Below are 16,706 nucleotides of genomic sequence, written 5' to 3'. Positions count from 1 at the left end.
GACCTGAGATGGGAATGAAACCTGGACCTGGAGGTCCAAGGCCACAGTGCTAACCACTACACCCCTGTGCTGTCATCCTGTGTAAAATACAACAGTGTATATATTACAGTATGTGTTAATAGAAGAAGGAGCACAAAACACAGGTTCTAAAACATTAGAAAGGACTAACACAACCACCAAATGCGTATCATGAGCTTAATGTCCCCATTATATTTTTTGATCATTTATAGGTGCGGCAAATATGAAGAGCAGTCAGGGATGTCAATGTTCAGCTTTCTTAATGAAATAGAGGTGGAAAGACACAATCCTAGTCAGGATAAGTCATTAGTGTTATTGTACAGTATATTTAATCATATTTCACTTAAAATAAGGTGCATGCTCATGGTAATTCTAATTAATGGTTAAATATTGTTAGCTTACTTCAGTTAAACCTTGTTTCTTTAAAAACAGTCCTACATTTTTGCATATTATCATTAATGAGTTATATATTTTGCAAATAGTAGCTCTATAATAGAGTTCACAGTTTGATTAAAATGCCTCGCCAATCTCAATCCAATTTCATTTGTTCAGCGCTTTTATAATTGCTGGGGATCTTATCACAAAGCAGCTTTACAGAGATACAGATGTAGGTTTTTAATTGGTTCGTTAATTAGGAAGCCGGAGGAAAAACCCGGGACGAGAACAACATCCTGAGACAACATGACCAAGATGAACAAAACCAATCCCCCACCGGGTGAAAGTAGATTTTTGTGATTGTGAAATTATAATTAGTATGGTTACAGTGCTGCACAAGTGTTTCCAAAAGTGTGTGAAAAAGTGTTTTAAAAGGATGTTCAGTATAAGCAGATACATACAGTATACATTGAGAATACATACAGTCCTGGGATGAGCACAGATATTAGATAATTATCCTAATTATACTCTAATATTGCTACAAATATGTCTTTGGATCAATTCCCTTAATTATTGAACCTGTTTACACATTGCTGAGTTTTATTGATCGATAGCACTAACACTGTCCGTTTTCTTTTTACTGCTTTAAAATTTGATATCTCATAAATTAATATGTGAAAAACGGCCCATTGTTTTTTGCAGTGTGTACAGCTGCAGCAGCTGTGTTTGGTACAGAGATTAAAAGGTGATATTTAACCTTGTAGGCCTCGTATTTCCTGCTCCGCATTACCATCATCACCTTCATCATTATCATCATCACCCTCATCATCATCACATGTAAAACAACACCTTATGCATACAAAGCACCGCCCTGGACTTTCTCCAGGATTAGATCTAACCAAGGACAGGAAGATGTTTTTTTATTTAGCCTTATGCTTGCGGATCAGGTTCGACCGGATTCTTGTTCATAAAAACTTTCAGTTTGCGCTCAATATTCAGCTGTAGTGCGTCCGGAGCCTGGTTTATGAGAAGGTAAGCTCCAATCGTGTTCGATGTTTAAAGTTAATGATATCTGTTTGAACAAATTTATTAGACAATGTCATTAAAATCATCTAGTCTTTATGGAGTTTTGTTTAGTTTATTATTATTATTATTATTATTATTATTATTATTAATAATAATAATAATAATAATAATAATAATAATAATAATAATGCCAATTTTAGAATCAAATGAGGGTGTTTATACTCAGGTATGTTTGGCATTCTAGAAATTAAAGTCAACCTCAATGAACAAAAATAAATCACTTATATCTAATTATTTTTAATTAAATAAATTATTAAGTTACTAAATACTGTAAAAACAACTTTTATCATTTTAGCATAAATACCAGCAAAATACATTAGAGTCCTAAAGTAAACTTTATTTACTGTATTTAAAGTGAATACAGTAAACAAAGCATGAAACTTACAATTTATATATTAAATGAAAGGATGTAGATTTATTGATTTAGGTCTACTGTAATGTGATCAGTCAGCTCTATTATCACCGTCATTTAATTACGACTGCAGAGACCTGATCAACATCTGATTCGTTTTTAGTTTTTAGTTCTTAGTATAAGTCCTTAGTACAGAGCTTTATCTTAACATTGGGAAAGAAAGAAAAATCTCACTATCAGATGGCATTTTGAAGCTTGAAGGCAGATAGTAGTGTGTGTGTGTGTGTGTGTCTCTTTCAAAAGCCATTTTTTGCAGTATTTTAGTGTACTATGTTGCACATAAGAAAAAAAGACATTTTCTTCCATCTGACCAGGTCTTTCTTGACCATTCTGTCTTGCTTTGACTTCCTGAAAGCATCACAACTGATCTTTATTCCTTGTATTGTGGTTTTTTTTTTTCCCATAACACATTTGCATATTTAAGCATTTTGTTCTCCCCGTGCTTGGTGGGATTCCTCCGGGTACTCCGGTTTCCTCCCACAGTCTAAAGACATGCAGATTAGGATAACTAGCATTCACAAAACTCTTGTAGTGTGTGTTTATGTTGAAATGGATGATGATGGTCTCGCGCCCTTAGTCTCCTGGGATAGGCTTCAGGCTCCCGCGACCCTGTAACATGATAAGCAGTACAGAAGATTAATTAATTAGTTAATGAAATTGCTAACGATTTAAAAACATTATTGACATAGTTTTATGCATTTGAAGTTTCTCATCATTCTAAAATGCTTTTTTTTCTGTCGTAAAGTTAAAGAGCAAAAAATTATATTTTTTTATAAGGATGCTTCAGGATGCCCAACTCGGTTCCATCGTTTTTTAATAAACGCTGAAAACTCAAGCAGGCTTTTATGCATGACTTGACTTTGCTTACAAAACAGTAAGTATGCTGGTGCTCTACACACAGTGGAAAAATATTGTATACAAAATCTACAGTGTTTATATATATATATATATATATATATATATATATATATATATATAAATGTGGCCACATAACAGCATTAAAACCATGATGAGACGTTTGTGTCACACATCACAGCACCAACAACTCTATGTCTAGGTGCTGTTTCAAGATTTAATTTAAATATACAATACTGTGTCTCAGAGCAGTTCCATGTTCCATTTTGTTTGTCATCTGTCATCAGTAGATGATGACAGATGATCAGGTTGGTCATAAGTACTGCTGATGCTGAATGCTGAGCGATTGGGACAGATGAGAGGGGAAATGAGGTCGCTGCTGAAACGACTAGTTTTTAGGCATTTTGCAGCCTGTTGCAATAAAATACTGTTCCATAAATCCTATTTTATTTATCTACTTAAATATGAAGAAATGAGGAGGTCAAAACTTTTAAACCGTATTATACATATTTTATTGATTTTATTGAAAATATGTTTTTTTAAACAAACCTTAATTCACATTTATTTTATTAAACAAACATACAATCCTGCAATTAATTGTTTTTGAGCCAATGTAAAACACATTGTATTAATTTATTAACTTATTTATTTACTTATGCCTGTATCTATAAAATGGGCTCACAGCCTGCTTTAAAAACATCCCGATGTGTCAAACTGTGTGTTTGTACAAAAGGGTGTAACTAAATTTAATTATATCAATACATATTGTGTAAAAACAAACACAAACAAGAGTAAGAGAAGCACTAATCGTGTGTGGGTGTTTTTCATTTCTTTTCCATTTGTGCAAAACATTATTTAGATTAAAAAAAAAAATTACAAGAAAAAGAAAGGAAGATAAGGATAAATGCATTTACAGCATTCTTAGTAACTGTCTGGTCAGGTTTTGCGATGGAGTTAATGATCCTGAATTGTAAATTATGATGGCTGTGAAGTGAAAAACAAATGAACAAAACTGAAAACAAAATAACAAATTCAAAATCAAATTAACAAAACCCAAAACAAAATAACTAATATCTGACTGGCCGAGAAGTGCAATACAAATTAACAAAACAGAAACCAAAAAACAATTTTTTTTTTTGTTATTTTGGTTTTGGTTTTGTAATTGAACAAGACATCTGTCACTCAAGATATACAGGACGTAGGAACTTGTTTCTTTATCTCTGTTTCTTGTGTGTTCTGCTTCACTTGAAACTATGATGGTCGTGAAGTGCAAAACAAATTAACAAAACTGACTTCAGGGCCACCGTAAGTACGTCATATTTGAAATCACAATAATGTTTGCACATTCATACACACACGAATCTACCGCTACTACAGTACTTCCTGTATATCTTAAGTGACAGATGTCTCGTCCAATTAGCGGTAAGCATTTCATTCGCAAACCATACCTAGCATTTCCGGTTTGTATCGGCCGAGACGTGCAATACAAATTTACAAAACGGAAAACAAATTAACAAATTCAAAACCAAATTAACTAATCTGAAAACAAAATAACTTTTTTTTAACGTTTTGTTAATTTGTATTGCACTTTTCGGCCAGTCAGATATTATTTTTCTTTTTTTTCAGTTTTGTTAATTTGGTTTTGAATTTGTTAATTTGTTTTGCACTTCAGGGTCACCGTAGTAAATACAGTAGAACAAATTTAAGAATTTGACTGCTAGGAACAACAAAATCTATTATAATAGATAATGGACATAAAATATGGTTGGTGTTGATATATACCATAAAATGTGATGTTTAAGCTGCTTTGACCTGGAGGCTAAATCCACATGCAGCTCCAGATCGTCCCAGCATTTAAGAGTTACAGGTAGAGAGAGTGGCGCCGGTTTACTCATACATACAGAGAAAGGTAGAGGCATGAAGACTTGAGGCATGAAGGTTGTGACTAATACTTATTATCAAAATATGCAAATATAATGCAGTCACATTGTATATTCAAAGGAAAAAAACATAAACTCCTACACAACTTGACATTTTCCAGCTTACTTTTTTTTGTTTGTTTTGTTATTCAACATATCAAATTAATTGGAAAAAAATCTGTTATAAAATAAGTAATTTTTTCCACCATGTTTTTTATCATGTCATCACCCCAACTAGTGTGTCCTCTCTCACTACATCCATAAATCTTCTCTTTGGTCTTCCTCTAGACCCCATCGCCTGGTAGTTCAAACCTCAGCATCCTCCAACTGATATTTTTCTACATAGTCATCTGCAAACATCACAGTCCTGTCTAACCTCATCTGTCATCCTGTCTATCACCCGAGCAAACAAGAAGGGGTTGAGAGCCGATCCTTGATGCATACCTACCTCTACCACCACTGCTCTCATACATGTCCTGCACCACTCTAACATACTTCTCTGCCACTCCAGACCTCATACAATACAATAGGCCATTAACCTAGCGTCCACTACTCTATCCCACAGCTTCATTGTATGGCCCATCAGCTTTATTCGCTTGTTTGCCACCTCTAACTCCTGTCTATTCCTCTCTAAAAAAACCACACAATATTCTTCCTTTTTCCACTTTCACCACTTTGTCTTCGACTCTGCCTGTGTGCTCTTTACCTGCCTGACCACCAGGCTCATTTTACACAAGACTTTTCTGTGTTGTCTGGCTACACTCTCCCCTACCAATACTTTGAAGACACTGATCTCTTGCAGATTAAAATGTCGACAAAAGATGTAGTTCTGCTTCTGCTTCCAATCTTATATGTCACCCAATGTTCCTGAAAGTATTTACCACTGCCATGTCCATCCTCTTTGCAAAGGCCACCACCATTTGTCCTTCTACATTCCTGTCCTAAAGACCAAACCTGCTCATCGCATTCTCATCACTTCAGTTCTCTTCCCCAACATGTCCATTAAAATCTGCACCAATCACCACTCTCTCACCTCTATGGATGCTCTGCATCACTTCTTCTAACTCACTCCAAATTTTCTCCTTCTCTTCTAATTCACATCCTACCAACTCTCTTGCCTTCCCTGTCATAGTCCCAAAATTCAAAGTCCGTACTGTTACTCTTATACTCTTGCCTTTCCTCTTCTCTCTCTGCCCACGAACATCAACAGTAGCCCAATTTCCACCAGCACCCTGTAGGTCAACAACACCGGACTGGTACACAAAGACTCTGGATTGTGCCCCCCTTTATTTGCATTAAGCCAGGGTTAAGTGTACATCGTTATTTTTCTCCAAACTTGATGTGTTTGCACTATCATACAGTAGTTTAATTTGCACGTTTTTATATTAATATTTTTACTGATGCTTGCTTGTCTCTGTGTTTATAGGTTTTAAGGAATTGCAACAGATCGGGGATGAACTGGGCCGGACTGCAGCTCCTCCTCAGCGGGGCGAACCAGTACTCCACCGGTTTTGGTCGTGTTTGGCTCTCCATGGTGTTTGTGTTCAGGGTGTTGGTGTTCTCTGTGGCCGCCCAGCGCGTTTGGGGTGACGACTCCAAAGACTTTGTGTGCAACACAAGGCAGCCTGGCTGCACCAACGTCTGCTACGACAGCATCTTTCCCATCTCCCATGTCCGCCTCTGGGCTCTACAGCTCATCTTCGTCACCTGCCCGTCCCTCCTGGTGGTTGCTCACGTCAAATTAAGAGAAGAGAAAGACAAAAAATATGCGAAACTGCACGAGGGTGAACATATGTACGCTCGCCCGGGCAAAAAGCGAGGGGGCCTGTGGTGGACCTACATGCTCAGCCTTTTCGCTAAAGCGGGAGTCGATAGCACGTTTCTTTACATCCTTTATTCTATCTACGATGGCTTTGACATGCCACGTCTCTCCAAGTGTTCTCTGGAGCCATGTCCGAATACAGTGGACTGTTTTATCTCGCGGCCTACAGAAAAGAAAATCTTCACGATCTTTATGGTGGTAACGGCTGCATTTTGCATCCTGATGTGCGTATGCGAAATATTCTATCTGATCGGAAAGAAAATATTTAAAAAAGTAATGAAGCGAAAGCTTCTTGGAAGAGAGCCTGGCGGGAATGATGTGCCAGATCACAGAAATCCAAAAGAGAATCGAAGAATAGATCCGACCCTCCCCAGTGTGGAAAACCTTAGCTTGCTTAAAGAAACAGAACCACCTGCTAAAAAAAGTGCCATTTAGTTAGGGGGCACCGTTATTAATAAAAAAAAATTTTTTATTCTCACGGTGGTGTAGTGGTTAGCACTGTTGCCTTGCACCTCCAGGATCTGGGTCCGATTTCCGGCCAGACTCGATTCCCGTCTCTGCGTGCATGGAGTTTGCATGTTCTCCCTGTGCTTGGTGGGTTTCCTCCGGGTACTCCGGTTTCCTCCTACAGTCCAAAGATATGTAGGTTAGGCTAATTGGCGTTCCCAAATAGCCCATAGTGTGTGTATGTGTGTGTGTGCCCTGTGATGGATTGGCACCCTGTCCAGGGTGTATCCTGCCTCGTGCCCTAAGCCTCCTGAGATAGGGTTCAGGTCCCCGCAACCCTGAATACAGGATAAAGCGGTATAGAAGATGAGTGAGTGATTAATCTCCTGACATTAATAAATTACTAGATTTGTAGTGGTGACATTGAAGCTTGAAAATAAGCATTTTCACTAATGAAACACTAAGTTTCTCCAACTAACAAGCATGTTAAAATTCAAAGTTACAGAACTTTCTTATTTGGGAAGAATGCTAGTCTGGTTATTTATAGTGTACAAGTGAAATATGCATTTTTCTGTAGATATGCATACGTTTGTATATTATGTATTATATACTGTATTATGTATTATAAGCATACGCAAGCACTGCTTAAAATCTCAGGTAACTTGTAAACAGGCTATCACAACTAACAGGTTAAAACCGACTCTGTAAACTTTTTCACCTCTTTGGGATTATGTTATTTATGTATGATGCTGCTTGTGAAAGAGCTTTTGTTGCTTTATTTCAAATGCGTTTGGAAGTTCAGAGCTGATAGGTGTTTTGTTTCGTTGTGAGAAGACATCGTGGGACCGTGGGAGGTGCGACAACAGACAAGGTTTTTTTTTTCTTTCTTGTTTTACTTCCAAATGTGGCCTGTGCAATCAGGAACATCTGAAATACTCTTTTATAGTACTGTATGTTACAATAAAATCTTCTTTAAGCAGTGTCTTTCTGTAAAGTCTGTGGAGTCGACGTGCTTTCTAAAAACAGCGAGCTCACAAACACTGTCACTGTATCCTTCACAGTTTCTATCAGAGTCTCTGAAAGTCAGATTGAGAATACATATCGTCCTGGGATGAGCACGGATATCGGACTATACATTGAAACGCACCCTTGCTTGACTCTTTGTACTGTAATATTGCTACAAACATGTCTTTAGTTCAATTCATTTCATTATTGTACACAATGCTCAGTTTTATCAATCAATTAACACAGAACTAACACAAACACTGTCCCAATGCTCAGTTTTTTTTTTTAAATCACAACCATACATATTTGGAAAAGGACCTATAGGGCCGTTATTAGTCATTGTGGTCAACATGGCAGGGGAACTACAGTACATATAATAAACTGCTCATTTAAAGTCTGAGAAGCAGTTCGACTCTCCGTCTTGTTCCAAGCAGTCAAATTAAATAAATGTGAAAACAATGATTAGTTTTTGTGCCGTAAATCCCACTGGTCGGCCCTTTAAATTCCTGTGACTGCTTATTTACCAGGCAGTGTGTACAGCTGCAACAGCTGTGTTTGGTACAGAGATTAAAAGGTGATATTTAATCATGTAGGACTCGTATTCCTGCTCTGCATCACCATCATCCCCTTCATCATCACCACCTTCATCATTATCACCAACATCACATGTAAAAACGACACCCTATTCCTACAAAGCACCGCCCTGGACTTTCTCCAGGATTAGATCTAACCAAGGACAGGGAGATGTTTTTTTATTTAGCCTTATGCTTGCGGATCAGGTTCGACCAGATTATTGTTCATACAAACTTTCAGTTTGCGCTCAATATTCAGCTTTAGTGCGACCGGAGCCTGGTTTATGAGAAGGTAAGCTCCACTCATGTTCAATGTTTAAAGCTAATAATATCTGTTTGAACAAATATGTTAGAAAATTTTTCAACAGAATCATCTAGTCTTTATAGAGTTTTGTTAAGTTTCATGTTGAAGACTGGAAAAGCTAAACACAGTAGTTTTACTTTTACAAGTGCTGTAAATTTGTGGTAAATTATCTCTAACCTTAAACAAATCATTATGTGCATATTCATTATTTACTGGAAACATATTATATGACAGGATTATTGTAAAGAATATAATAAAATAAAAATAATGGTGATGATGATGCCAGCGTCAAAATCAAATGGGTGTGTTTATAATTGGGTACGCTTGGCATCCTAGAAATTAAAGTCAACCGCAATAAAATAAACGAACAAACAAATAAAATTTTATACAGAAATCAGTTGCATGACAAGATTATGCCATGATAATAAGTTTAGGGTAAATAGAGCCCAAGTAAATAAAACTTATAATTTTAGCCTATATATATATATATATATATATATATATATATATATATATATATATATATATAGGCTAAAATTATAAAAGTCAGATTTTACATGTGATGGTGAAGGTGATGATGATGATGCAAAGCAGGAATACAAGGCCTACATGAATAAATACCACCTTTTAATCTCTGTACCAAACACAGCTATTTATATATATTTATCTCTCTCTCTCTCTCTCTCTCATCAGTTTTTATCTTTATCTCAATGTTGGGGATAAAATCTTACTATCAGATGGCATTTTTAAAGCTGGAAAGCAGATGCAAGGGTGTGTGTGTTTAAGGGAATATACTCAAAAGTATTTTTGAAAAAATATATTTCTGTATATTATGTTGCACCTAAGAGTAAAGAAATGCTATAATCATAGCAAGTTTCTTTTTTTCCCTCTTATGTAACCGACCCTTTTATGACTATTCATCTGTCTTGCTTTGACTTCCTGGAAGCTTTGACGTCCGATCTTCATTCCTTGCATTGTGTTTTTTTTTTCCTTTCACATTTGCATATTAAAGCCGTATGACACTGATTTTGTTTAAGACAATTAACAATAACAAAATAAAAAGGTGTTTCTATAAAATGCAAAAAAAAAAAAAATTGTAAATGCTTTTGAATATTAATTATAAAAATAAATACCATTTATAAAGTATCTCTATGATATTGGTAAAATAACTTAATAAGGGATAATAAGGATAGGTGCTGTATTTCTATCCATGTTGTTTACCATTTAAACACGACGATATTATACTGTATGCTGATCGTTTGAAAGGAAATACGGCCCACTTTGATTTTCTGACCGATTAATCACTGTCACATAAGAGACATTTTTAAATGCCTATTAAAATTGTAGGTTCATTTTAGATTGTACATTTCTGACATGAATTCCCAGGAGACAGACGGACTTGAACCATGACGGACTTGAGTTCACGACGCCTTCATGACTCTGTCAGGCTGTCAGGGGTTTTGCAGTCATTTATTTGGTGTAACATTATACACTTAATTTATAAAGTGTCAATTTATAGACAAATCTCTATTGTAATACATTCTTCTTTTCTTTTATCATATTAAACATACAATTAAATTTGTTTAATTCAACTGGTATTGATAAAGAACTAATCATTGTGCAAAGTACATTTCGTTTTAAACTAAGTACTTCCATATGAATTTGACAATTTTTTTAAGGCTAATTTTTGTTCCCAAATTGCCCGTAGTGTGTGTGTGTGTATGTGATGATGGATTGGCCCCATGTACAGGCTGCACCCCGTCCCGTGCCTTGAGTCTCCTGGGATAGACTCCAGGCCCTTGCCAACCCTGTAACAGGATAAGCTATTTAGAAGATGAATGAATGAATGAATTAATTAATAAAAGTTAAAAGTTAAAGGCAGTTAAAAACTGATGTAGTTTTATGCATTTGTGGTTACTCATCATTCCCTTACCTGTTTTTTTTCTTCTGTCATTTAGTTAAAAGGCATACATGCCTTTCAACATACAGTACATACAAGCATACAATCTAAACAACCAATTAATTACATAAGGAAGCTTAATCTCTTTTACAGTTTTTTTTTCCTACCTTGAGCAGGCGTTTATGCATGACCTGGCTTTGATTACAAAACAGTAACTATGCTAATGCTCTACACACAGTAACCATTACGTTAAAGCTGTTGAACACTTTATATGTTAAGCCGTTGATGTAAATTAATAATTGATTTGTATAGGGTTACATAAATTCATAAATATATACTTCAAGTTAACATATAACGTATTCAGGTGGAATAGTGTTCCAGAGTTTAGGACCAGCCACTGCAGAAGAGCGATCACTCCATTGTTTGTACCTGGACCGCTAATATGTTTTGCTCAGCAGAACATAAAATTCTACTTTGTTGATAATTAAACAACATTATAATGGAAAATACCTACATTTGAAAAACAGAAGCATTACAGTACAATAATTTTATGTGTTGCAGTTAATTTGTAATTGTTAAGGCGTTAAGATGAGAACAGGTGTGCCTCATGAGAAAGTTCTTGAGAGTTAGCAGAAGAAACATCAGGACGATCTCCTTCGCACTGCAGGAGAGTGGATAGCTCCTACGCGGCTCTGCTATCAAAACTATTGATGTCTGAAGGCAAAGCAGACAAAGAGACTCAATAATTTAAGGTCCTCTTTTCATGACCAGCTAGGTATTTTGTTATTGTAAAACTTCTCGCGTTTCATGTTTGCACATGCCTTGTATTCGTTTTTCAGTGCATGTACACGCAGGGTAATGTGTACATTGCTTATGTATTTTGTACCGTCCATTCACAAATACAGTTCTCACGGCGTGACTAAGGCAACAGGAATTCAAGCAATAAACGCCCGTTTCAAAGAGCCAACCTGTGTCTGTGTTAATGTTAAGAAAGCTACAAAAGCCACATAATATTGTGGCTATAAATTGTCACACAGATATATATTTTATTTACTTTAAGAAATTGTGTGGTACAATGGTAAATCCACATCACAGCATCCGCAACTCTAGTATGTCTTTACATCATGTTCCAAGATCAATTATAACAGACAATATTTTGCTTCCAAAGAGACTTTTTGTATTTTAATGTGTTCTTGAGGAAGGTTTTCTGAATGGCTTTTTTTATTTGGCTCTTATTTTTCTAAGTTTTTTTGTTTGTCCACTGTTTTTTGTTTGTTAAGCCACGACGTGCCCAAAGTTTCCTGGAATAGTCTCCCTGTACAGGATAAACGGTATTAAAAAAAAAAGTAATAAAAATATAATTTGGGTATGGAGTGCAAAAAGTTTGGCAAAAGACCTATATTGAAAAATAAGAAATCCCCACCATGTGACTTCAAATTTGTTTTGTAGAACAAAGGGATGATGAATATCTTTTCTCTGAGTCATTGTAGGAAGTTATGTGCACTGTCCTGTTCTGTGCAACTTACATACCATTATAGATCATGTAGTTTCACTTTGTCATCATCCTCACCCTCCTTGTCTTGTGCCCCTAAACTTTTTAAACTCTTTAGTGTTTTTGTGGTCTTGATGTACCCGATGTACGATTATAACTCAACCAGTGAAGACAACTGGTTAGACAATAAGAGAGAATTGCAGAGGTGGGTAGAGTAGACACAAAATGTACTCAAGCAAGAGTAGCTGTACTTCAAAAAAATATAACTCAAGTAGAAGTAAAAAGTAGTCATCCAAAATATTACTCAATAAAAGAAAAAAAAGTCTTGAGTGAAAAGACTGAGTCCTCAAGTACTGGGTAACTGTTTCAGTCATAATGTCCGATTAAGTCGCAATTCGTTGTATTCCACAAGATGAGCAAATATTTTTAATAAATTTTGCTTGGGAAAACAATCAAGTCTCAGTTTTCGAGTACCGAGTATCATGTATCACACATGTGCTACTTGTTTTGACACCGAGTTTTGATGTCACGTGATCACAACTGAACCAACGGTTTTTCTTTCCCTTGCACTGCGGAATTGTGGGTATTTGTCTCCCCTGCTGGGTCTTAGTGGGTGACTCTCACTGGTATAATCACCATCCATGCATGCGTGTACTGTTTATTATGACTTGTTAATTTTTCAGATAAAAGTCTTTCCATTGATGTGTGTGTGTGTGGTTACTGTGTAAGACGAGAAGAGGGAAGGGGGGTCTATGCCTTCACGCAGAAACAGAAACATCTGTCGGAATTTAGTTTTATAAAAAAAATTAAGTAAAGTGCAGATAAATTTGTTTGTTTTTTACTTTATATTTTGTATTAATTATCTTTATGTATTTATTCTTTTGGGCTGTGGAATGAATAATCTGAGTTTTCATTATATCTTATGGGAAAATACGCTTTGATTTATGAGTGTTTTGAAACACGAGCCCGCTTCCACTGTATAATATTTATATATGATTATAGACACACACAGTAGTATTATACATATATATATATATATATATATATATATATATATAATGTGTATATTATATTATAATTATATATGATAACATTGCAACATACAATAAAACAGATAAACTAACTGCAACAGGTTTCCTCAGGTTAGAAGTCGAGTTTTTATATGCTAAAGTGTCGTTCTGTTTTGACGGAGAAGACGCCGCAGTATGAAGCTGTTCATCCGCTTCTGTTGTAGTATTGGAGATTCAGCTAATTTTATGTTTTTATTTCCTGTCTACTACAGCTGAAGATTTTTTTCCCGCTATGGCGCCGGTTTCTGTGTTCATGTGGTTATTGTTACTGCGTCTGGTTGGTGAAACAGTCATGCGGTAGATCCACAGGCTGCATGTGTAGAATTAATGGTACAAAACGTAACAAATCGAGTGTCGCCGAATGTAGCGGAGTAAGAGTGCCGTTTCTTCTTCAGAAATCTACTCAAGTAAAAAGTAAGGTGCAGTAAAACGTGTTTAAAGCAACGACTCACTGTTTGTGGAACTGCAATTGGTGTATATATAATTAGTTTAATACACATTTATTTATTTATTTTCCATTTATGCTTGTATCTGTAAAATGGACTTTAGCCTGATTTGCAGACACCCCCGATGAACTCATGCGTTTGTACAAAGGGGTGTAGCTGTTAATAATTATATTAATTTATATTGTGTAAAAACAAACACCTTTCCTTTTTAAGGAAAAAAAAAATAAAACAATTTAAAAGAAAGGAGCATAAGGAAAAGATTAATTACAGCACCCTTAGTTACTGCCTGCTCAGGTTTGGGATGGAGTTAATAATGCAACTAGTTTGTTTACAGAACAAAGTACATGAACAATTTGAGAACATGACAAATAGAAAAAAACACCTAAAATATGGTTGGTGTTGAACTATAAAACGTGATGTTTAAGCTGCTTTCACCTGGAGGCTAAATCCACATGCAGCTCCAGATCGTCCCAGCATTTAAGAGCTACAGATTACTGGGTTACTCATACGTTCAGAGAAAAGTAGAGGCATGAAGACTTGTGTACATGGTTGTGACTAATGCTTATTACCAAATATAACTTAATCACATAGTGTATTTAAAGGAGAAAAACACTGACGCCTACACCACTTGACATTTTCAAGCTTACTTTTTTTTTTTATTAAACATATCAAATCAATTTAAATAATAAAAAAAAAAGTCTGTTATGCGAGTTATTTTTTCCATTATGTTCCTTTCTTTTTTCTTTTTTTAAGCCAGGGTTAAGTGTACATCGTTATTTTTTTCCAAACTAGATGCGTGTTTGCATTAGCGTCATGGGAGTTATTAATGATGTGCACTTCTTTATATTAATATTTGTACTAATGCTTGCTTTGTGTGTTTTTATAGAGTCACAGATCGGGGATGAACTGGGCCGGACTGCAGCTCCTCCTCAGCGGGGCGAACCAGTACTCCACCAGTTTTGGTCGGGTTTGGCTCTCCATGGTGTTTGTGTTTAGGGTGCTGGTGTACGTCGTGACAGCGCAGAGCGTTTGGGGTGATGAATCCAGAGAGTTTGTGTGCAACACAAGGCAGCCTGGCTGCACCAACGTCTGCTACGACAGTATCTTTCCCATCTCCCATGTCCGCCTCTGGGCTCTACAGCTCATCTTCGTCACCTGCCCGTCCCTCCTGGTGGTTGCTCACGTCAAATTAAGAGAAGAGAAAGACAAAAAATTTGCAGAATTGCATGGGGGTGAACATATGTACGCTCGCCCGGGCAAAAGGCGAGGGGGCCTGTGGTGGACCTACATGCTCAGCCTTTTCTTTAAAGCAGGTTTCGATATCATGTTTCTCTACATCCTTTATTCTATCTACGATGGCTTTGACATGCCACGTCTCTCCAAGTGTTCTCTGTCACCGTGTCCGAATACGGTGGACTGTTTCATCTCGCGGCCTACGGAAAAGAAAATCTTCACGATCTTTATGGTGGTAACGGCTATATTTTGCATCCTGATGTGCGTGACTGAAATATTCTATCTGATCGGGAAGAAAATATTTAAAAAAGTTATTAAGCAAAAGCTTCTTGGAAGAGAGCCTGGCGGGAATGATGTTCCAGATTACGGAAATCCAAAAGAGAAACGAAGAAGAGATCCGACCCTCCCCAGTGTGGAAAACCTCAGCTTAATTAAACGGACAGAACCACCTGCTGAAAAAAGTGCCATTTAGTTAGGGGGCGCCGTTATTAATTAATTTTTTACTAACAAATTGTTAATTGATTTTCTAATTGTAATTTTTTTTTTACAGCGCACTAACAAACAAGCTGGTTAAATTTTTTGTTACCGAATTTTTTGCTTGGGAAGAATGTTATTTACCAGTCTGATTATTTACAGGGTTTAAGTGAAGTATGCATATCTACAGAAAAGCACATGTATCTGTATATATAAAACCACAAAATATAAAAAGTAAAAATGCAAGGGTGTAAATACTTATGCAAGGACTCATTTGCACTTATGCAAGGACATTTCCTTTTTCAGTGGCTGTATATGATAAAGCTTGAAATCTCATGTAACTTGTAAACGTGCCATCACTCAACTAATAGATTCATTGCTGGCTAAAAAGGACTCTAAACCTTTTCACCTTTACATGGTGTTATTTATGGACAACGCTGATTGTATAAGCTTTATTTTATATGTATTTGAAAGTTCAGAGCTGAAAGATGTGTTGTGTTGTGAAAAGACATCATGGGACCAAAACCCAGCACCAACAAAACCATTAACTCTCAACTGCTCAGATATATAATTAAAAAAATTTAACACGTTCTGCATAAAAGCATCATCAAAAGCATCATTTTTTTCTTTCTTGTTTTACTTTCATGCATAACCTGTGTAATCTGAAATGTCTGAAAATACTGTAGTTTCCTCTATGGCTACAATGAAATCTTCACCTAAGCACTGTATTCCTGTGGACTCGACGAGGAATGTACACGGCTATGCTTACTATAAACAGGAGGCTGAAACCTAAACATCGAGCACATAAACACAGTCACTGTATCCTTCACATATTTTCTATCACTCTCTGAAAGTCAGTCATCGACGGCATCCAATTTAATATATAAATAAAACCACGCAGCGTGATAGACTTTCATTCCTTACATAAATGTCACCTCTTGATCTTTCAGTAACGATTAAATCCCTCCTACACATTTTGTGCATGTGCAAGCATACTTGTACCATACTGACTGTAAAAAATAAAAGAAAAGAAAAAGAAAACAGATCAAGTTCTGGACCATCCCCTATGCTCATGCAAAATTAATATTAACATCCTCGATAATATCCTAATCAGTGCTTTAATGGGTGAATTACAGTCACACAGAGGGTCATATGAAGCCTGAGAAATCAATACACTGCACTGACCAGGGAGCACAAAAGAAAAAAAGAAAAAAAAAAAAAAAAAAACAGCCCACTCACTGAGTCACCCACTCAGCGCAGCTCCTCCTACACATGT

At 36.2% G+C, this 16,706-nt stretch overlaps 2 protein-coding genes across 2 annotated transcripts; both read left to right on the top strand.

Annotated features, from left to right (window-relative positions):
* Positions 1-1,340: 1,340 nt before the first annotated feature.
* Positions 1,341-7,520, top strand: LOC128535783 (gap junction beta-3 protein-like). The gene is made up of 2 exons (XM_053509834.1): positions 1,341-1,425; positions 6,092-7,520. The coding sequence occupies exon 2, from the start codon at positions 6,119-6,121 to the stop codon at positions 6,920-6,922; it is 804 nt and encodes a 267-aa protein (XP_053365809.1). The 5' UTR covers positions 1,341-1,425; positions 6,092-6,118; the 3' UTR covers positions 6,923-7,520.
* Positions 7,521-8,759: 1,239 nt separating this feature from the next.
* Positions 8,760-15,488, top strand: LOC128536244 (gap junction beta-4 protein-like). Its single transcript, XM_053510424.1, has 2 exons — positions 8,760-8,803; positions 14,610-15,488. Exon 2 carries the CDS (start codon positions 14,625-14,627, stop codon positions 15,426-15,428), a length of 804 nt encoding a protein of 267 aa, XP_053366399.1. The 5' UTR covers positions 8,760-8,803; positions 14,610-14,624; the 3' UTR covers positions 15,429-15,488.
* Positions 15,489-16,706: the final 1,218 nt, after the last annotated feature.

Source organism: Clarias gariepinus, chromosome 13 (assembly GCF_024256425.1).
Source record: "Clarias gariepinus isolate MV-2021 ecotype Netherlands chromosome 13, CGAR_prim_01v2, whole genome shotgun sequence".
In the NCBI taxonomy this organism is placed as follows: Eukaryota; Metazoa; Chordata; class Actinopteri; order Siluriformes; family Clariidae; genus Clarias; species Clarias gariepinus.
Note: the sequence above shows the minus strand (reverse complement) of the source record. Positions and strands in the feature narration are given on the sequence as shown.